This window comes from Ruditapes philippinarum, unplaced genomic scaffold (assembly GCF_026571515.1).
Source record: "Ruditapes philippinarum isolate M1 unplaced genomic scaffold, ASM2657151v2 ctg9694_1_1_1_1, whole genome shotgun sequence".
In the NCBI taxonomy this organism is placed as follows: Eukaryota; Metazoa; Mollusca; class Bivalvia; order Venerida; family Veneridae; genus Ruditapes; species Ruditapes philippinarum.
The window spans coordinates 84,242-106,641 of NW_026862780.1; the positions used below are offsets into that span (position 1 = coordinate 84,242).

The 22,400-nt window shown below is 32.9% G+C and overlaps 3 protein-coding genes across 3 annotated transcripts; all 3 read right to left on the reverse strand.

The window, feature by feature from the left end:
• Positions 1 to 933: 933 nt before the first annotated feature.
• On the reverse strand, positions 934 to 6,116 carry LOC132720179 (protein jagged-2-like). Its single transcript, XM_060704221.1, has 5 exons — positions 5,963 to 6,116; positions 5,248 to 5,358; positions 4,803 to 4,919; positions 1,807 to 2,031; positions 934 to 1,223 (listed from the first exon to the last, which is right to left on the reverse strand). The coding sequence occupies exons 1-5, from the start codon at positions 6,099 to 6,101 to the stop codon at positions 1,033 to 1,035; spliced, it is 783 nt and encodes a 260-aa protein (XP_060560204.1). The 5' UTR covers positions 6,102 to 6,116; the 3' UTR covers positions 934 to 1,032.
• A 199-nt stretch (positions 6,117 to 6,315) lies between these two features.
• LOC132720175 (neurogenic locus notch homolog protein 1-like) lies at positions 6,316 to 12,450 on the reverse strand. The gene is made up of 5 exons (XM_060704218.1): positions 12,393 to 12,450; positions 8,688 to 8,798; positions 8,196 to 8,312; positions 7,089 to 7,313; positions 6,316 to 6,497 (listed from the first exon to the last, which is right to left on the reverse strand). The coding sequence occupies exons 1-5, from the start codon at positions 12,448 to 12,450 to the stop codon at positions 6,316 to 6,318; spliced, it is 693 nt and encodes a 230-aa protein (XP_060560201.1).
• Positions 12,451 to 13,179: 729 nt separating this feature from the next.
• Positions 13,180 to 17,889, reverse strand: LOC132720178 (fibropellin-1-like; the record flags this gene model as incomplete). Its single annotated transcript, XM_060704220.1, is given in 7 exon segments — positions 13,180 to 13,618; positions 14,212 to 14,436; positions 14,978 to 15,094; positions 15,440 to 15,550; positions 16,116 to 16,244; positions 17,491 to 17,569; positions 17,821 to 17,889. Coding segments are annotated over 7 exon segments (921 nt in total), but the record flags the coding sequence as incomplete, so codon positions are not given.
• Between the last annotated feature and the right edge of the window lie 4,511 nt (positions 17,890 to 22,400).

The following is a 22,400-nucleotide window of genomic DNA, read 5'->3' on the forward strand; positions in this document are numbered from 1 at the left end:
TTTCCAGCAAATTGCGAGGGGCTTCTGGTCGCTTTCTTGCACGCCTTTTCAATTCGGCCGACAAGCGTGATGTTTAGATTTGGTGACTTGGGATGCAGGAGATGCTGGAACTCGAGGAAGCCCAGGATAATATTCCCAAGCCTTCATGAGAAACTACGTCATTACCATGAGGCAGGTGTTAACACTTTGTTATAGCCATGGGAGGACACAAAAAATATTAGAACTGGTTAACATACAGATTTAGTGGGATTCAGATACTGTTCATTTTGTTATGATTTTAACAGGAATTCTGTGATTTTTCATTTTACAGTAGCATTTATGATTTTAATTGTCATTATTTCTTGTCTATGAATTATATATAAAATTCTAAGAAATAAGTATGATATGTTGAATTTTGTATGAACAAAATTCGTTCACAAATAACCAATTCATACCGAAAAATGTAAGTGTCAGGTTATGTGAACCGGTATAATAGAAGTTCAGCCAGTTGCACTTGAGGTTTTATATCATCTTACTGTCACGGTTCAGAACTGTTCACTATTTAGGGGCAAGGATGTGTAAGCGGCCGGATAGCTCAGTCGGTAGAGCCGCGGTACGGTATTCCGAGGGTCTCGGGTTCAGGTTGCACATTTTTCTCACCCTGTGACATTACCTGAATTCATTAACTTCATGAAATATCTGAAGTATGATATGTTGGAATGATGTTTAATTTTAATTTTCATGTTTTTACTACATATAGCATTATTAATTTTAAAGGTTTTTATATTCATCATCACAATATATGATTAAACTCCGAATATGTTGTATCGCAACAAATCCTCTACATCTATGGATGACAACATTTGATAAGTCTTTGTTTACTTTAATGCTTTATTTATATTTGATAAATTTTGAAAACACCTTCAGTGTTAGACAGAAAAATGGACTGAAAATATTATATCGTGAAAGATTCAAAGGTTTTGTTTTGCTGGTTGTTGTCAAAGTCTTGTTGCTTAAGAATTGTTAGAAACATCTTTGAAGTCATCTGCCAGTTTATCTAAATGAATAAATTTCGACTTCGCACAAAGTGAGGGCTCGTCCATTCTTCGTAATGGTAACTTCATCTCCAACCAAATCATCTGTATCACACTCGATTGTGAGAGTCCTTATTCCTGTGGCGGGACCAACATATGTAGCGCAGATATCAGTTCCTACCGTAATGTTCAGATCTCTTAACCTGTCCGCTGAAAAATTATGTACACAGACATTAAAAATCTATTACAATTTAATGGTTATTGTTCATTATCATTTCAATTTATATGAATTTATTTCATTTAACAAAGACTATTTTTCGAATGTTTATAGATGTATATCAGTAATTAAAGACCACCACTCAAACTACATCGGTGTATTTCAGTATTCATGCGCGGGCCATCACTATTTCCTACTCGAATTGTTTAAACATGAGACGGATATCGATAATTTCAATATATATGTAGAACAGGCTGTAATTATCTTCTCTGCATATAAAGCGACATCATTCTGTTAAAAAATGGTGCCGATAAAATGTGTTCTTTTAATTATTTGAGGTTATTTTTGACGAATTTCTATTATTTCCAACATTCAACATTTCAGAGCTGATGACACGGGACTGAAAACAAGTAATTTCACAGCTATTTTCAAACCAAAGAAAGGGACATTACTCATTGCTTCCGTTGATAACCTAATTCTACACCGACCAAATCTTAAGTATGTCCTGAAAGGTTTATCGATAATGTAAAAATCTGTTTACAGTATAAAACCATAAAGGAAAAGTAATGACTTTACAGCAACAATCCATTCTGTTCGTTATAACAATTCTCCTTATTGGGAATGACTGGATCAACTTAATGGTCCAGGATGGTGTCAAGTCCGAGGTGGCACTGTGCTGACAGTATAGATTGGCGTGAATTGGTCTAAAATCCTGGTTGACAGCAAACTCTGCTTGTCCGCCCCAACCTGCACTCGAGTCGTATACGTCCTTGTAACCGTAAACCAGGTTTGCCATCAGGGCTATAAATCAGATTAAACTTCATTACAGCAAAATAACAAAGAATTGAATCACTTACGACGCCAAATATTAATTTCCATTTTCAACATAAACACTGCTGCTTGTTCGATTCCCGCTAAGGACATTTTCCTCAGCTAATGCACGAAAAGTCAGGTCATTTTAATTAGCTAGCTTACAAAAGGTCGGATCATTTTACTCAGCTGACGGACCAAAGGTCGGTCAAATTACTCAGCGAAAGATCGTTCATTTCACTCAGCTAGCTTAAGAAAGGTCGGGCCATTTTTTCTCAGTAAGTGTACAAAAATAAGCCATTTTACTCAGCTTTTGTTCAAAAATTGTCTGGTCATTTAACTCTGCCAGCTAAAGAAAGGTCGGGTCATTTTACTCAGATAGGGTACGAAAGGTCGGGCCATTTTTCTCAACTAGCGTACAAAAGGTCGGGTTATTTTACTCAACTTTTGTACGAAAGGTCAGGTCATTTTACTCAGTAAGTGTATGAAAGGTTGGGCCATTTTACTCAGTTAGCGTACGTAAGGTCATTATTTTATTCAGCTAGCGTGCAAAGGTCTGTAACTTTACTCAGCTAGCGTATGAAAGGATGGGTAATTTTACTCAGCTAGCGTACGAAAGGTCAGGTCATTTTATTCAGCTTGTACACGAACGGTCGGGTCGTTTTACTCAGCTAACAAATGAAAGGTCGGGTCATTTTGCTGACCTAGAATACGAATTGTCGGTCATTTTACTCAGCTTGCGTACGAAAGGTCATGTCATTTTACTCAGCTTGTGTATGAAAGGTCGGTCATTTTACTCAGCTAGCGTATGAAAGGTCATGTCATTTTACTCAGCTAGCCTACGAAAGGTCGGTCATTTTACTCAGCTAGCGCACAAAAGGTCATGTCATTTTACTCAGCTTGCGCACAAAAGGTCGGGTCATTTTACTTAGCTAGCCTACGAAAGGTCGTTCATTCCACTCAGGGTATTTTTCAGCCATTGCAAGTACAAACTCAACATAATTTTATGACCTTTACAGTATCCTAGTAATTAAAAAAATGTGGCTCGCAAAAATTAACTGTCGTGTTTTGTCAGAATACAAAATGCATTGAAATAATATACCATTAAATTCCTAATAACAAATCTAATCATCGCCTAATAAATATAAAATGAACGGTGCAGAAATCTTACAGAACGTAACATCGAAACAGAAAAAATAGAATGTCATCTTTTTACTTACACCTTTGTTATATAATCAAAGTGCTGCAGCACTGAATGCGACGGACATGCAACCGGAGAGACATTAAGGCTTCTTTTAGAAAAAACAAAACAAAACAAAAACAAAACACAAAATATATAACAGAGAAAATTTGTTCCATACAAGTTCGAGATTTGTAGAGCAATATATTTTGTGTCCAGAATTGATATAATTCAGATTTTCTACTTTCAAGCACTTAAATACAGAATGAAATTTATGCCTAAAAACTCTGGTCAAACTTGTAAATCAGTGTCCTTATCGATTTATTCTAAGAAATGATATGTAAATAGAAAAAAAAACTATCAACGAAATATTTCTAGAATAAATCCAGGCAAGTAAACTTCAAACATAATACATTATACATTTGAGAATGCTATTTAGAATTGCTTCGTGTTATATCATAGTGGGCATACAGACAATAAAATATAAGTCATTTGTATTTTCATTTCTCTAGGATATGTCTCATTAAAAAAAAAATTGGTTAAAATCATCAGCAATTAATAGTGTATTTCTTAGATTTTTTTTATTTACAAGGTAAAGATGTAGAGGCCAGAGCACATCGTTTTTATTTTAATTTAAATGTCACTTAAGCACTACAGTGTTTAGTTGTCCTTTTCAACTTCACACTAAATTCCATTTTCAACTTGTTTACTTCTTACAATTGTATAGCATTTCTAAAAGTATTGCATTACAATCCGCTGGTTTATTAATTACATGTTTAATGTGTACTTCCTAATCGCCTGTCCAAAAATCAGAACAGGTGAAGCAGAATCTATTTTTAGAATAGCGAAGGTTAACTCATATCATGACCTAGTAAAATATGTAAACAAACCACAAGAATCGGAAGTAGAACTGATATTATAACTTCCTTACCATGAAAGACTACATGGCGGTAAAGTGTCTTACATGCATTTTCAAAAATAGATATTTAGACTAGCCATTGTACTGTATCTAATATATTAATAACTGCTGAATATTCAGCTAAACCCGCGGTATGAGTCACGAAAATAGTTTTTCTTTTATTAATGCGCGAGTTATCCTAGAGTCACGAAAAACTTTTGATTTGTTAATAATAATGTTTTGTATAATGTAGAAATATTTATTTCCTACTAATAATGTCTTGGAACTCAGAGGTTACACCTTTATTGTAGTATAATTTGCTGTCCTACTTTTTCGACAGCGGTAAATCGTTTCAGCAGTAATTTGCATATTGCGCAATAATACTACGGGACTACAACGTTTTTATCAATAATATACGTTCATATTTTAACTTGGATAACTTAATTTGAAATTGAAAAGGCTAAATATGGAAGACATTAAGATATCCAGACAAAGTATGGGAGTTTTGAAGGATCAAATTCATGTACTATTTCTTGGGCTGTTAATTGGTTTAGGACACATTGCGCGATTGTAGCCAACGAAATCCCATGTGTAGATGACTTAGCTCTGAACGCGCCTGAACGCGCGTCCGTCGCAAAAAGTCAATATACTGAGACGTGATGCTATAAAAGGGAAGCAGCTCACGGTCAATACAGTCGCAGTTCCCGGCATATGCAAAGGGGCATTCACAATCATACTCATTTTCCAGGTCAGTGCAGTTACCATTTTCTCCGCATGGGTTAGATAAACATTCATCAATGTCTGGTGAATGTCAACAAAAAAGAAAAAGCATAAAAATACATGTAACACAATAATTGGCGACTCAGATAACGGAGTACTAATTTGTTCGTTTCGTAATGTAAAAACTAACATTATCTGAAACAAAGGCTGCGAAAACGCATATATAAATAAACTTAGAATAGCTTGAAAATTGCCATTTATATACCACCGATTTATTGCTGTTGTGTTGTTGTTTTTCAATTTAATTCAGCTTATTTCAGTGATACTGTATCAACAGTAAGAATTTTTCTTCAAACATGCTTTGTTACACACCGACATGTTTTTGCTTACTAAATTAGTAACGTTTTACCTTGGTCACACTGCACCCCCTCCCATCCAGGGTTGCAAATACACAAGAACGCGTCATGTAAATCTACACATGTCCCGTGAAGGCATGGGTTCGAGGCACACTCGTCTATTGCTGAAATTGAAATGCTCTATGTAACAGAAATACTTCTTGTTTATTTTCCTCATTCTGCTGGTGGTACAATTTTAAAGAAACTTAACGTGGAAATCGTTTAATTACTGAACTGCTGTCACCTGGTGGATGGGTAACCGATGTCAGTTCCACCTCTTATATCGAACTGAACATAGTAAATATTCATAGTCAAATATGCGGCACTGTGCATGCTTTATGCAAATATGATTTTAATATCCCAATTACTATACTGTTTATAATAACAAGATATGATAAGGACTGTTTGATCTTTTTCATCAAATCGTCGTTTGTCTGCTTATCATATATCTTTAATTAAAACTGCTGGACTGATAGAATATGCACCGCCTCACATTCCAGGAACGTAAAACTCTCTCAGCAATGGCCATGCTGTTCGATTATCACGATTTAAAACACTGGACAATTCGACCCTCTATGTCACACATCATACAGTACTGTTCAGGGTAAGAAATCGCTTTAGAGAGTATGCATTCGACCTAGTCTAGTTCCCAGCGTAAACCGTGTTAGAACTTAGGGGCAGATAATCCAGACTAATATTTAACATCGAATGTACAAAGAAATTACATACCTGTTTCGCAGTTGTTTCCATTAAAACCACTTGGACATACGCAAGAACGTATAGTTTCGTCTTGGTTATTTTTTGCTTTGTTTGGACTTGTAATATTATAAACGCATGTGCCGCCATTTTCGCATGTACCTGAAATCATTATGAACTTTCTTAGATAACAAACATTAGTTTGTGCAAGAAAAGAATAGACTTGACATTTAAATATACACATGCAATGAGTTGGGATGGAATGGACAGAAAAATGGACTGAAAATATTATATCGTGAAAGATTCAAAGGTTTTGTTTTGCTGGTTGTTGTCAAAGTCTTGTTGCTTAAGAATTGTTAGAAACATCTTTGAAGTCATCTGCCAGTTTATCTAAATGAATAAATTTCGACTTCGCACAAAGTGAGGGTTCGTCCATTCTTCGTAATGGTAACTTCGTCTCCAACCAAATCACAGTCGATTGTGAGAGTCTTTATTCCAGTGGCGGGACCAACATATGTAGCGCAGATATCAGTTCCTACCGTAATGGTCAGATCTCTTAACCTGTCCGCTGAAAAATTATGTACACAGACATTAAAAATCTATTACAATTTAATGGTTATTGTTCATTATCATTTCAATTCAAATGGATTTTTTTACATTCATCAAAGACTATTTTTGTAATGTACATAGATGTATATCAGTAACTAAGGATCATCACTAAAACTACGTCGATGCATTTCAGTATTCAAGGGCCATCACTATTTCCTACTCGAATTGTTAAAACATGAGATGGATATCGATAATTTCAATAAACATGTAGAACAGGCTGTAATTATCTTCTCTGCACATGAAGCGACATCATTCTGTTAAAAATGGTGCCGATTAAATGTGTTCTTTTATTTTTTGAGGTTATTTTTGACGAATTTCTATTATTTCCAACAGCTGATGACACGGGACTGAAAACAAGTAATTTCACAGCTAAACCAAAGAAAGGCACATTACTCATAAAGGGACATTACTCATGGCTTCCGTTGATAACCTTATTCTACACCAACCAAATCTTAATTATGTTCTTGAAAGGTTTATCGATTATTTAAAAACCTGTTTGGCGTATGCGGTATAACAGTATCAAACCATAAAGGAAAAGTAATGACTTTACAGCAACACTCCATTCTGTTCGTTATAACAATTCTCCTTATTGGGAATGGCTGGATCAACTTAATGGTCCAGGATGGTGTCAAGTCCGAGTCGGCACTGTGCTGACAGTATTGATCGGCGTGAATTGGTCTAAAATCCTGGTTGACAGCAAACTCTGCTTGTCCGCCCAAAGCTGCACTCGAGTCGTATACGTCCTTGTAACCGTAAACCAGGTTTGCCATCAAGGCTATAAATCAAATTAAACTTCATTGCAGTAAAATAACAAAGAATTGAATCACTTACGACGCCAAATATTAATTTCCATTTTCAAGATCAACACTGCTGCTTGTTCGATTCCCGCTAAGGACATCTGACTCAGCTAATGTACGAAAGGTCACGTCATTTTACTCAACTTACAATTGAAACGTCAGGTCATTTTATTCAGCTAGCTTACAAAAGGTCGGGTCATTTTACTCAGCTAGCGTACGAAAGGTCATGTCATTTTGCTATGCTAATGCAAGAAAGGTCATGTCATTTTACTATGCTAGCGTATGAAAGGTAGGGTAATTTTACTCAGCTAGCGTATGAAAGGTCATTCTTTTTATTCAGCTAGCGTACGAAAGGTCTGTAACTTTACTCAGCTAGCGTATGAAAGGTAGGGTAATTTTACTCAGTTAGCGTACGAAAGGTCATGTCATTTTACTCTGCTAACGCAAGAAAGTCGGGTCATTTTACTCAGCTAGCGTATGAAAGGTTGGGCCATTTTACTTAGCTAGCGTACGAAAGGTCGTTCATTCCACTCAGTTAGGGTATTTTTCAGCCATTGCAAGTACAAACTCAACATAATTTTATGACCTTGACAGTATTCTAGTAATTAAAAAAAATGTGGCTCGCAAAAATTAATTGCCGTGTTTTGTCAAAATACAAAATGCATTGAAATAATATACCATTAAATTCTTAATAACAAATCTAATCATCGCCTACTCAATATAAAATGAACGGTGCAGAAATCTTACAGAACGTAACTTCGATACAGAAAAAATAGAATGTCATCTTTTTACTTATATAACTTGTTATCATGTTCTTTAATACAAAATAGTCAATATGTTATGAAAGGGAAGCAACTCACGGTCAATACAGTCGCAGTTGCCGGTATATGCAAAGGGGCATTCACACTCATACCCATTTTCCGTGTCAGTGCAGTTACCATTTTCTCCGCATGGGTTAGATGAACATTCATTAATGTCTGGTGAATATCAACAAAAAAGAAAAACAAAAAACAATGTTCCAATTATACATGTAACAAAAAAATTGGCGACTCAGATAACCGAGTACTAATATGTTCGTTTCGTAATGGAAAAACTAACATAATCTAGAACAAAGGCTGCAAAAACGCATATAAATGAACTTACATATAGCTTGAAAATGCCATTTATATACAATTTGTTTTTACGACAACACCATTTTGTTGTTGTTGTTGTTATGGTGGTGGTGTTGGTGTTGTTTTTTTAATTTAATTCGGCTTATTTCAGTGATACTGTATCAACAGTAAGAATTTTTCTTCAAGCATTCTTTATTACACACCGACATGTTTTTGCTTACTAAATTAGTAACGTTTTACCTTGGTCACATTGCACCCCCTCCCATCCAGGGTTGCAAATACACAAGAACGCGTCATGTAAATCTTCACATGTCCCGTGCAGGCATGGGTTCGAGGCACACTCGTCTATTGCTGAAATTTAAATGCTATATGTAACAGAAATACTCCTTGTTTATTTTCCTCATTCTGTTGGTGGTATATCTTTAAAGATACCTAACGTGGAAATCGTTTAATTACTGAACTGCTGTCACCTGGTGGATGGGTAACCGATGTCAGTTCCACCTCTTATATCGAACTGAACTTAGTAAATATTCATAGTCAAATATGCGGCACTGTGCATGCTTTATGCAAATATGATTTTAATATCTCAATTACTATACTGTTTATAATAACAAGATATGATAAGGACTGTTTGATCTTTTTCATCAAATCGTCGTTTGTCTGCTAATCATATATCTTTAATTAAAACTGCTGGACTGATAGAATATGCACCGCCTCACATTCCACTCTCAGCAATGGCCATGCTGTTCGATTATCACGATTTAAACCACTGGACAATTCGACCCACTATGTCACACATCATACAGTACTGTTCAGGGTAAGAAATCGCTTTAGAGAGTATGCATTCGACCTAGTCTAGTTCCCAGCGTAAACCGTGTTAGAACTTAGGGGCAGATAATCCAGACTAATATTTAACATCGAATGTACAAAGAAATTACATACCTGTTTCGCAGTTGTTTCCATTAAAACCACTTGGACATACGCAAGAACGTATAGTTTCGTCTTGGTTATTTTTTGCTTTGTTTGGACTTCTAATATTATAAACGCATGTGCCGCCAATTTTTTGACGTGTTTGTTTAAAATTCTTCTTTTATGATTTTAATAATTATCTTGTCTGCTTTGTTTTCTTAACAAACACGCTTAAAAGTGAACTTTTAGGGTGGCTATTTTTTTTATTTATTTTGACAATAACCACAAATGAAACCAATGAGCAAATCTACTTTCGTATTTGCCAGAATTATCCAATGAAAGTTATTACTATTTTTTCATGTTTTTGAGGGTTGACAACTAAAGTAAACAGTTCGGAGACATCGTGATAGTGTAGAGACTCTATTGAATGATATGAAGCATTTTTAAGTTACCTTTCTTATTTCGTGCATATTACATTTTATCACACACCCGTGCCGATTTTATGACTCCGTAAAAATGGTATTGCACGGCCGTGCACATATTTTGACATGACGTCATTAGGGTTATACAAACATAGTGTAAAGACGCGCTAAATGTTAGCGTCAATGAAAAATTACTCTTATTTCATTTTAAACGGTCTTTATTTAGGGTATGTGATAAATAGAATATTTAATGAGTGTAAGTTCAATACTGAATTTATTGCACGCGTTGAATAAAATAATATTATGCTCGCCAGAGGCTCGCATAATATAATTTTATTCAACTCGAGCAATAAATTCAGTATTGAACTTACACTCATTCAATATCCTCTATATATTGCAGAATATATTTACATTAATATAATATCATAACAATTATAGTACTCATAATAGAACTTTTGATTATAATTCTGCTTTTTTATTAATTAGTTTCCCGAACCTTTACAAATATTTTTATAGGTACGGATTTTTTACAGGCGTCTCATAATTTTTAAATAATTGTGTATACAAGAAAATATTAGCTTACATGTCTCATTATTGGGACAAAACATACTGTTTGTGGTGTTATAATCAAGAAGTGTATTTTGTTTTTTTGTTTTGATTGTAATTAAAAAAATCTTTAAAAATAAAATATCATAATTTTCCCGGAAAACAAAATTTTGACAAAATAAAATGATAAGTCAACATTACTGTTAAATGCACACCTGATGGTTATATATATGTTAACCAAAAAGCAAAGTTTGTTTGTTGAATGTTGTAACATGGCCATGTTGGTAAAAATATTCAGAATTGTCCACGTTTAGTTAGTGTCTTAGTCCATCAATTTTAAAAAGTATGTATTAGGAAGAAGATTATGTAATATTGTAAGTGTCATAAAAAATCTTTCAAAATACATCAGAAGCTCCAATATCTGGCAAGTTAACCGAATAGTTTTCTTTAAAACAACTTTACAAGTTAACATGAACTCTCTTAAGATAATGAAATAAAAAGACGGACGTCCAGCAATATATTGACTATTCTATTTTCTTATCCTGTGATTTAAATTCCTTGAATGTAACATAGGCAATACTGCAAAAACTAAGTCATTCTATGCGGAAGGCATAACATGGACTCAAATTTAGAAAACCACAGTCCATTTTTTATGTATGTACATAATATGTACACAATAATATATGTTTAAACTAAGTATTTAACATTCAATTAAATTCTATTTGGCAGTTAATCAAAAAGATAAATTAAGGGAAACAACTCATATATAGCTGGTTAATAATACTTTTACCGTGGTTATCTCCCTTCATTGAAATTAATCTAGGGATATCACATTTAAGGTAAACACTATAAGGAAGTTAATATATTGGAAGCATTTATTCATGTTTCAGGTGCCCGTTCGTGTCTGAAATAATGCACGGAAGGGCACCTGAGGTCTTTCTCCACCAGTAAAGCTGGAACGTCGCTATATGACCTATACTGTTGTAGATGTGACGTAAAACCCAATAAAAAAAATGTTACATTTGGTTACCATTACTAAAATTATTGTTTGACAGTTTCATAGAAAAATGTCAGAGTCATTTCAATCTAGTGGGGTGGTGGTGGGGGAGAGGAAGAGGAGGGAGTGTAGATAAGGCAATTTTCATACTTGTACCAGAGGAACTCGGGAACGGGACCGCAGATTGGTCGTAGCACGATGCGGACCGTGAGTGTGGGCGGACCCAACCAGATTGCGGCTCATATTTCATAATATCCTGTAACGGCTTTAAAAACAATCTTCTCCTTTATCTAAATATCGTTTCGTATTAAACGAGTGTAGGTCTCTGAGAATATAATATAAACTCAACAAGATCTGCTACTTTAAAATTTGGCAACATCTGACGGTATAATAAAAATGACTTTTCTTTTTTGAATAAACCGTAAAAATATCAAAGACCACCCATTCGGATAAAATGAAAAGATATACAAATGTCGAACAAACAATATGTAAGTCGATACAGGATCGAAAATATGCGCCACAAAATGTGGTCTCTTTCCCGCGTTTCTATGGCAGTAGTACACTCAGAGGCTCTTATAACCTGACACAATATTCTGTATCAATAAGTTATTTGTGAACGATTTGTTCAAATTTGATCCATACAAAATTCACCATATGATACTTACTACTACTACTTTGAATTATATTTAAAATTCATGAATAAGAAAATAGAAAACATAACATAACAAATAGACAACTGTAAAATGAAAAATCACAGAAAAGAACGACTGTTAAAATCGTAACAATGAAATGTCTCTGAATCTCACTAAATCTGTATGTTAATATGTTAACCATTTCTAATACTTCGTATGTGCTCCCAATTGGCTATAACAAAGTAAACACCTCTGCCTCACAGTTCTCCATTCCTAAACAAAGGCTTGGTCAGGTTCCAGCAAATTGCGAGGGGCTTCTGGTCGTTTTCTTACACGCCTGTTCAATTCAGCCGACAAGCGTGATGTTTAGATCTGGTGATGCAGGGGTTGCTGGAACTCGAGGAAGCCCTTACTCAGGAGTGCGATAATATTCCCAAACCTTCATGAGAAACTACGTCATAACCATGAGACAGGCGTTTACACTTTGTTATAGCCATGGGAGGACACACATAGAAATAATACTGGTCAATATATTGATTTAGTGGTTTTCAGGGACTTTTCATTTTGTTACGATATTTTAAGTCATTCTGTGATTTTTCATTTTGCAGTACTATATGTGTTTTTTATTTTCCTTATTTTCTTGTCTATGCATTTTAAATAAAATTCTAAGAAATAAGTATGATATGTCGAATTTTGTATGTTCAAAAGTTGAACAAAATCTGTTCACAAATTGATACCGAAAAATGTAAGTGTCGGGTTATAAGTGCCTCTGAGTGTATAAAAGAAAATCAACCAGTTGCACCTGGTGAGGTTTTATATGATCTTACCTACATATATAAGAACTTTGAATTCATTAACTTTGATTTTTTGAAATATCTTAAATATGGATATGTTGGAATGATGTTTTATTTTCATTTCCATTTTTTTACATATTGGATTATTTATTTTATAGGTTTTATATATTCATCGTCACAATATATGACCCGCGTCACGACAAAACCAACATAGTGCGTTTGCGACCAGCTTGGATCCAGACCAGCCTGCGCATTCGCGCAGTCTGATCAGGATCCATGCTGTTCGCTTACAAGCCCTATAACAAGTAGAGAAACTAATAGCGAGCAGCATGGATCCTGATCAGACTGCGCGGATGCGCAGGCTGGTCTGGATCCATGCTGGTCGCAAACCCATCATGTTGATTTTGTCATGACGCGGCTCATATGATTAAACTCCGAATAAGGGTCTGTTGTATCTCAACAAATCCTCTACATCTATGTATAGGAACATTTGATAAGTCTTTGTTTACTTTATTTCTTTATTTATATCTGATCAATTTTGAAAACACCTTAAGTGTTAGGAAGAAAATATGGACTGAAAATAAATATTGTGAAAGATTCAAATGTTTTGTTTTGCTGGTTGTTGTCAAAGTCTTGTTGCTTAAGAATTGTTAGAAACATCTTTGAAGTCATCTACCAGTTTATCTAAATGAATAAATTTCGACTTCGCACAAAGTGAGTCCATTTCCATTCTTCGTAATGGTGACTTCATCTCCAACCAAATCATCTGTATCACACTCGATTGTGAGAGTCTGTATTCCAGTGGCGGGACCAACATACATAGCGCAGATATCAGTTCCTACCGTAATGGTCAGATCTCTTAACCTGTCCGCTGAAAAATTATACACAGACATTAAAAATCTATTACAATTTAATGGTTATTGTTCATTATCATTTCAATTTATATGAATTTATTTCATTTAACAAAGACTATTTTTCTAATGTACATAGATGTATATCAGTAATTAAAGACCATCACTCAAACTACATCGGTGTATTTCAGTATTCAAGGGCCATCACTATTTCCTACTCGAATTGTTTAAACATGAGACGGATATCGATAATTTCAATATACATGTAGAACAGGCTGTAATTATCTTCTCTGCACATAAAGCGACATCATTCTGTTAAAAAATGGTGCCGATTAAATGTGTTCTTTTAATTATTTGAAGTTATTTTTGACGAATTTCTATTATTTCCAACGCTCAATATTTCAAAGCTGATGACACGGGACTGAAAACAAGTAATTTCACAGCTATTTTGAAACCAAAGAAAGGGACATTACTCATGGCTTCCGTTGATAACCTAATTCTACACCGACCAAATCTTAAGTATTTTCTTGAAAGGTTTATCGATACTGTAAAAATCTGTTTGGCGTATACGGTATAACAGTATAAAACCATAAAGGAAAAGTAATGACTTTACAACAACAATCCAATCTGTTCGTTATAACAATTCTCCTTATTGGGAATGGCTGGATCAACTTAATGGTCCAGGATGGAGTCAAGTCCGAGTCGGCACTGTGCTGACAGTATTTGCGCATGTGAATTGGTCTAAAATCCTGGTTGACAGCAAACTCTGCTTGTCCGCCAAAACCTGCACTCGAGTCGTATACGTCCTTGTAACCATAAACCAGGTTCGCCATCAGCGCTATAAATCAGGTTAAACTTTATTACAGTAAAATAACAAAGAAATAAATCATTAACGACAAATGTTAATTTTCGGTTTTTAAGCTCAACATTGTTGCTTGTCTGAATACTGCCAAGGGCTTTTAATTCTTTCATGTAGCTACTCATCTATCGTACGGAATTCAGGTCATTTTTACGAAAGGTCGAGTCATTTCACTCAGCTAGCATACGAAAGGTCGGTCCTTTCACTCAGGGTATTCAGCAACTGCTAGTACAAACTCACCATCGTTATATATGACCTTTACAGAATCCTCGTAATTCATAAAAAAAACTAACTGTCGTATATTATCAAAATACTAAAATCATTAAACGAATTAACTTATCGATGACAAATCTAAAAATCACCTATTTAATATAAAATGACAGACGTAGAAAACTTACAGAACGTACTTTTGATTCAGTTAATGAAAAAGACATATCATCTTACGCCTTTGGTTTAATGTTCTTTATACAAAATAACCAAAATACTGACACCCGATATTATTGAAAGGGAAGCAACTCACGGTCAATACAGTCGCAGTTGCCGGTATATGCAAAGGGGCATTCACACTCATACCCATCTTCCAGGTCAGTGCAGTTGCCATTTTCTCCGCATGGGTTCGATAAACATTCATCAATGTCTGGTGAATGTCAACAAAAAAGCATGTTACAGAATAATTGGCGTCTCAAAAATAAGTCTAGTTAAAGATAACAGAGTACTAATTTGTTCATTTCGTAATGGAAAACTAACAATATCTGAAACAAAGGCTGCAAAAACGTATATAAATGAACTTAGAATAGCTTGAAAATTGCCACTTATATACAACTTTGTTTTGTAAGACATCACCGTTTTTTGTTTTGTGTTGTTGTTTTTCAATTTAATTCGGCTTATTTCAGTGATACTGTATAAACAGTAAGATTTTTTCATAAAACATTCTTTATAACACACCGACATGTTTTTGCTTACTAAATTAGTAACGTTTTACCTTGGTCACACTGCACCCCCTCCCATCCAGGGTTGCAAATACACAAGAACGCGTCATGTAAATCTACACATGTCCCGTGCAGGCATGGATTCGAGGCACACTCGTCTATTGCTAAAATTTAAATGCTCTATGTAACAGAAATACTTCTTGTTTATTTCACTCAGTCTGCTGGTGGTATATTTTTAAAGACAATTAACCTGCAAATCGTTTAATTACTGAACTGCTGTCACCTGGTGGATGGTCGATCGATGTCAGTTACACCTCTTATATCGATCTGAACATAGGAAATATTCATATTCAAATATGAGACACTGTGTATGCTTTATCCCAAATACTACACCATTAAAATAAAAAGATGATAATTTTTTTTAATTATCAAATCGTCGTTTTGTCTGCCGATCACATTTCTTCTATTAAAACTGCCTGGACTGATGTGATAGCTCCGCCTCACATTCCAGGAACTTAAAAGTCTTTCAGCAATGGCCATGCTGTTCGATTAAAACGATTAAAACCACTGTGCAATTCGACCCGCTATGTCACACACCGCTATACTGTACTGGTCAGGGGAAGAAATCGCTTTCGATCTAGTATGGGTCCCAGCGTGAACAGTGTAAGAACTTAGGGGCAGATAATTCAGACTAATATTCAACATCGAATGAACATAGAAATTACATACCTGTTTCGCAATTGATTCCAGTAAACCCACTGGGACATACGCAAGAACGTATAGATTGGTCTAGTCTATTTTGTGCTCTGTTTGAACTTGTAACAGTATAAACGCATGTGCCGCCATTTTCGCATGTACCTATAATCATTATGAATTTTCTCAGATAAAAACCATCAGTTTGTGTAAGAGCAGACTGGATAGCAAAAAAAAAAAAAAAAAAAAAAAAAAAAAAAAGAATAGAATAACTAATATTTTCATCAACACTCATATTATATGACATAAATGATATAAATTACAATAATAATGATATCATTGAAGCTTTAAGGCTCATAAGGCACATTTAACAAAAAAAAAAAAGATCATTTAACAAACAAAAAATAAAAACAACAAAAAAAACAACAAAATAGTTTATATTTCCTGTAACCTGTTGCAGTTATAAAAAAAAAAACAAACTCTTCGGCATAAAAAAAAAAAAACAAAACAAAACAAAAAAAGAAAAAAAAAAAAAAAGGAAAAAAAAACAAAAAAAAAAAAAAAACAACAAAAAACAAACAAAAAAAAAGCAGCAAGAACATAAATGATTTTTTTGTCCTAGACAATATGTATTAGTTATTGGTCGTGTAATTTATTGCGAGCGAATCCGAAGCCAATATGTTTGATTTAAATTATAATCAGTGATAAGATATTTTTCACCATGAGCATCAATATTTATAACAGCTGTGATGTATAATTTACAATCGCAACTTTTCGACCTTTTTCGCCAGTCTCCGGATGAAGATCTCTGTTTATTATTTTGTAATAAAAGACATAGAGATCTAGAACCTATGTGCCGCTTATCATATTAAGAAATTAGAGTTGCATGTGAAATATTTATGACAAAAGTAGCAAAATGTAAACAAAGTGGTATTTTGACTTCTATTTAAATTCAAATGGAGAAAATCCAATACAATGACTAATATTAAAGATCCTGTTTGTTGTAACACACAGTAAAGTGAAGTTTTATTTATGTATATAAGTCTATTCTAAAACAATATCAATATATTAAATATGTACAGCAAATGTTTAAATACATTATAATAAATCGCTAAATTTATGCATTATTTTTTATTGGAAAAAACTGGCTTAGAAGTATGTTGCGTTCATTGAACGCCGCCTTTCCTCGTTGATCTTGTTTATTATATTTTAGATTTTTCTAAATACCTCCATTTATTTACATGAAATGTTAAATTCGGTTATATCTTTACAAATAATGCTTTTTGGAACTTACAATATTGATAAATGTTCCTTTAAGCATGAGATTTATGATATAAAGCCATACAAATTGCGTTACAGCGTCTTTAAAGTAAATGAAAAATATAATATAGAACAAAATTAATGGACTTACAAGGAAAGCAGTTGTCAACACAATTTTCGTCATTTACACAGTTCACTGACGTTGCACATATTTCCCCATAGCGACAATTCTGTGAAAGGAAAACAATATAAAGGTTGGTTAAATTTATAAACATCATACACATTTCCATGAACATTCAGTGACTTGTAATTCAAAACTCATTTTTCCCTTTCTATCAGGGATTTGCAACATGCTAAACAAATATTTTCCCTAACACAATGCTTAAAAGAAAATTTGCTCAAACGGTTTCCGTCAATGTTAAGGATAAAGAACTTTTTTCTGTTATAATTAACAAAGAAGAAAAATATCTGAAATAATTACATAATTATCGCCGTTACACACCATCCTTGAGCAATCCACAATGTGTATCCCTAGGTAGGAGATAGCCATCTAAACACGAAAATAAGAAATATTTTTTTTTATAAATTTTGCCGTGTTGGAAAATGTAACTATCTATAGATTTATATAAAGACTATCGCGGTTGATGTGATGATAAAAATAGCATATGATAAATGATAATGTAAATGATAATGGCAACATTGCGTGGATAGAAAAAAAAAATCGCGGTTCATTCCGCACGGTGACACCAACCACCACTACACCCACCCAAGCACTCGTATATGATATTTAGAAGTGACTTGTCCAATAGAAAACGCAAAAACTTAAATTTGCATTATTAAAGTTGTCGAGAACGTTTGCTGGCGGCATCCATTTTGGGTACTCAAATTGAAGTTAATGTATCGTATTTTAAGCCTTATATCATTAGAACCAGTCTCAATACGACTTGATTTAAACAAAAAATTAATATCGAAGTGAACACATCGGTACAAGGAAAACTCGGAAAATATCATTTACGTAACGTTAAACTACGAGCAATGGTTCATTCCGTTTTAATCCTTTAAACTGTATAAATCGATTTTCTCAAGAGATATTGCGGTTGGAGGCATACAGCTTTATTATACATTTTTTTATGTAAATCTGGGTCTTATAATTGTTTGATTAACATACTTTATACCCGTTTTGGTAAATCTCTATTGCAGAGGAAATGATACCAAAACAATAATCGAGAATTTAATAATTGAATTTTACAAGAAACTATTTTGATAATAATTTCAATATATATCATTTGTTTTGAATTTAGTTTGATCGAAAATCTAATTATTGAAATTTACAAGAAACTTTTTGACACTATTTTAATATATACCATTTGTTTTGAATTTAGTTTGATAAGATAACATAAATTGTTCCCTTTGTAGAAAAATATCCCTGATGCGCCACGAAAATGTCCATTTCTCCGGCATATTATTTTTCAAAACATTAAATAGATGAAGTGTAAAACAAACTGTAATTATGATACTATATATTAATATATATAATAAATTCTATTTTGTTAAATAATTGTAATTTAAAGATATTCATTGTGCATTTAATGCCAAACAATCTGCACATATTTTCGAATTAAACAAATGTTCTACTGCTATAAAAAGACCTCTCGCATGCTTCTTTTTTAAAGAAACAAACTTGTACATATCTCGGCAGTGAAGCAAAATCTTCAAATTATTTCTGCAAATTTTGGTCAAGAACGATAAGTGCGATATAAATACAATAATCAAAGCTCTGAGGCACACAATTTATTTGAAAATTAAAATTTTGCAATAATTTATTATTTCCAGGATGCATCGCCATCTGTATTTTTTTAATATGCAGATATTTTATAAATAATATGTACTCGTATTAATTTTTTCCTTATGACAGTTATTTCTTTTTTCATAGACAATGCCTTTTGAGTAAGAAAAAAATGTATACAAAAGTGACAGATTTTGACTGTTACACTTTCGCAATTAAAGTGTTTAACACTCAATATTTAAATGGAATTTGTTTAATGTCAAGTCTGTTTATTTTTCTCAAAAGTATTTATTACACCAGGTAATCTTGTAGTTTTGTCAATATATTTTTTTCTGATTATCTGAATTTTTTGTTTGGGCACTTTTGGTTTTTACTTTTATGATTTTATTATTTTATGTTATTAACGTAAAATTTTGCTTGAGCGATAAATCTGTTTGAAAACATATTGAATGTCTCTGTTTGACATTTATTCTATCAAAGATCATCTTCTTTTAGAAGTAATCACAATCAAACCAACAGATCAAAAACAGTATTATTTGAAATACTTAATCTTGAATCGACATGAAATTTACATCTATACTATTTTCATGATTTCTGACCTGCCAAACAAATAACAAAATGAAACAGAAACGATTGCCATGGTTTGAAACCTATGGAATTGAAGGGTTATTGCCTATCTCAAAAATGAAAGAAAATTAAGGATAATTTTTTTTTACAAATTGTATCCATTGAAACGTGAATTGTGGAACATGACTTCGCGTCTGTAAGGCCATTTTTTTGTTTGTAAATTTTAAACTAAACAATATGTGTAATATGAATAATTAACTTATCTGAGAATGTCTTATTAATGATTTGAAAATATATAAAAAATATATGAAAATAATGCTCATGCTCATGCTTAACACTTAACATCACCACAGAGTATTTGGCTGTATATGGTCTTTTTACAATTATAAATTTAATATCCTTTCAATCTACATTTAATGATTTTTAAACACTTCTACAATAATTAATTTGCCCTATATATGATTAAACATTAGATTCGGTCTGTAAATTGGCAGAAGTTACAAGTTTCATTTCGCTTTAAAACTAGCCATTTTTTAATAAATTGAATTGATAGATTATCAATTTAAAAACACACTATCACTTCAAAATGATATAACACTGTACAAGTAATAACATTTTTTTCAGCATATTATATTAATAAATAGTAATACAAACAGTTAAAAACAGTAATACAAACAGTTAAACTTAGACTCAGTAAACATAAAATTTATTGACTTACCATGGAAGGGGAGATCCCAATTTTTAAATAACATTTTGAATTTTTATTATCCATTGTCGATTTACCCAAAAAACCCGAGCAAAACTAGAATAAATAGAAAATTTCGTTTCTGAAGTTTCATGGGTAAAATAACGTTTTTTGGGCCACGTATTCTTTCTTTTTTTGTTTTAAAAATTTATCCCCTATTTTTCTTTGTATTCCCCCCAATTTTCCCTTTTACGGTCAAAAAGATAAAAGTATTTAAAGTAAAAGGTTTTAGTTTGTCCCGAGGTCGTATTTGTGTTTTTTTTATTATTCCGAATATCTTTTATACAAAACTTTTGGGGGTTTTGGGGGCCCCAAACCCTTTAAAAACCAATTAAAAAGCAAAATTTTTCAATCCCGCAATTACTGTAATAATTTAATACCCCTTTTTAAAGAAAAACTTTTCAAAGTCTATAATTTTATAGACCGTTGAAATTGAAAAAATTTTTTCAAAACGGAAATATATTAAATTTTTTTTTATATATGATCAGTACATGTGCTGGGATTGACAAATATGGCATTTTATTTGGATTTTTAAAGCGGGTTTTGAGCTCCAACACCCCAAGGTTCTATGGTTTTTAATTGTATCATTTTGTCCTTGTATTTGTATTAAACTATCTGCGTGTTATTGTCTGTTATCTATGTTACAGTCCGATATACAATCCATTATCCTATATCATCCTTATCCTTCCATTTCATTCATCTTTTCATTATAAAAATATAATTTTCTTATAAATTTCCATTTCGACATAATTTGCAGGCCGGGCCTCAATGTTTACAAACTTCCCGAAAAAACCGCCTTACACATGCGCACTTTGAATATAAATATTTCTCCTTGGTTTGCGCCAGAAATTTTGTTTGTGTTGTTTAATTTAATTATCAAGGCGTATGTTTTTATGTTCCTTTACAGGTAATGGTTGTTATTCAATAATTTTCATTATTCATGCATATTTCCTTTGAATGTTATGTATTTGGAACTGTATTTAATGCACTTTAATATAAATATTTCTCTTGGTTTGCGCCAGAAATTGTTTGTGTTATATATTTATTTATCAAGGCGTATGTTTTATGTCCTTTACAAGCATAAACAACCATTCCATTCACGTGAAAGGACCAAACGACAATATGAATAGATGTACTGTTAATTAAAGTTTACCACGTGGCTTGGAAATCGGTACTCTTACATAGGTAACAGTACTTTTTAGAATAATAAAATCTTGTCACTTGGTTTATTTTTTAAATAAAATAAAATAAAATGGACGATTCAGCAACTTATTTCCGAAGTTCACCAGCATCATCAGAGCAACAATATCATCCGTAAAAAATTAATGAACATGTAGTTGTTTTCACCCTGGTGTGTTTTTCGAGTATAAGATATCTTTTATAATAATAATAATAATAATAATAATAATAATAATAATAATAATAATAATAATTAAAATAATAATAATAATAATAATAATAATAATAAATGAACATAAAGGCCAACTGTTAATGTTTGACTATGAAATTGACCGGACAATGCAAATCGGTAGATTATAAGAATGGAGTTAATGCCTTGCGTTAAAAGACACACCCTGCACTATAAGAATTTTACGTTATGAAGTTATCAAGATAAAGACATACCCTGTACTATAAGAATTTTAAGTTATGAAGTGATCAAAATAAAGCTACACCCTGTACTTGTGAATTTTACGTTATGAAGTGATTAAAATAAAGACACACCCTGTATTATAAGAATGATATTATATACGTGGATTTAATGTGAGCAGTTAGCAGTTAACAGGGAACTAGGCAAAAAGGCTTTACAATTTATTAAGGGGAAAATCAAATGATTGGCTGTTATGCTCGCTGGGAAAATAATTAGCGGGGGAATTTTCCAAAAAATTTTGTGTAAAAGAAAGGTCTGCTGTTATGCTTCCGTTGCAAAGAAACTGCAGGGGTTCCAAAAAAGAATCGAAAAATC

Excerpts from the sequence above, each read along its gene's own strand:
- LOC132720179 (XM_060704221.1), bottom strand. The coding sequence starts at position 6,101 with ATGATTTCAGGTACATGCGAAAATGGCGGCACATGCGTTTATAATATT. Across the intron at positions 2,032-4,802 it reads GAACTGCGACTGTATTGACC|CCCTGATGGCAAACCTGGTT; the intron begins GTGAGCTGCTTC and ends TCTGATTTATAG. Across the intron at positions 1,224-1,806 it reads GAACAGAATGGATTGTTGCT|CGGACAGGTTAAGAGATCTG; the intron begins GTAAAGTCATTA and ends ATAATTTTTCAG.
- LOC132720175 (XM_060704218.1), bottom strand. The coding sequence starts at position 12,450 with ATGGCTATAACAAAGTGTAAACGCCTGTCTCATGGTTATGACGTAGTT. Across the intron at positions 8,313-8,687 it reads GGGGGTGCAATGTGACCAAG|ACATTAATGAATGTTCATCT; the intron begins GTAAAACGTTAC and ends GATATTCACCAG. Across the intron at positions 6,498-7,088 it reads GAACAGAATGGAGTGTTGCT|CGGACAGGTTAAGAGATCTG; the intron begins GTAAAGTCATTA and ends ATAATTTTTCAG.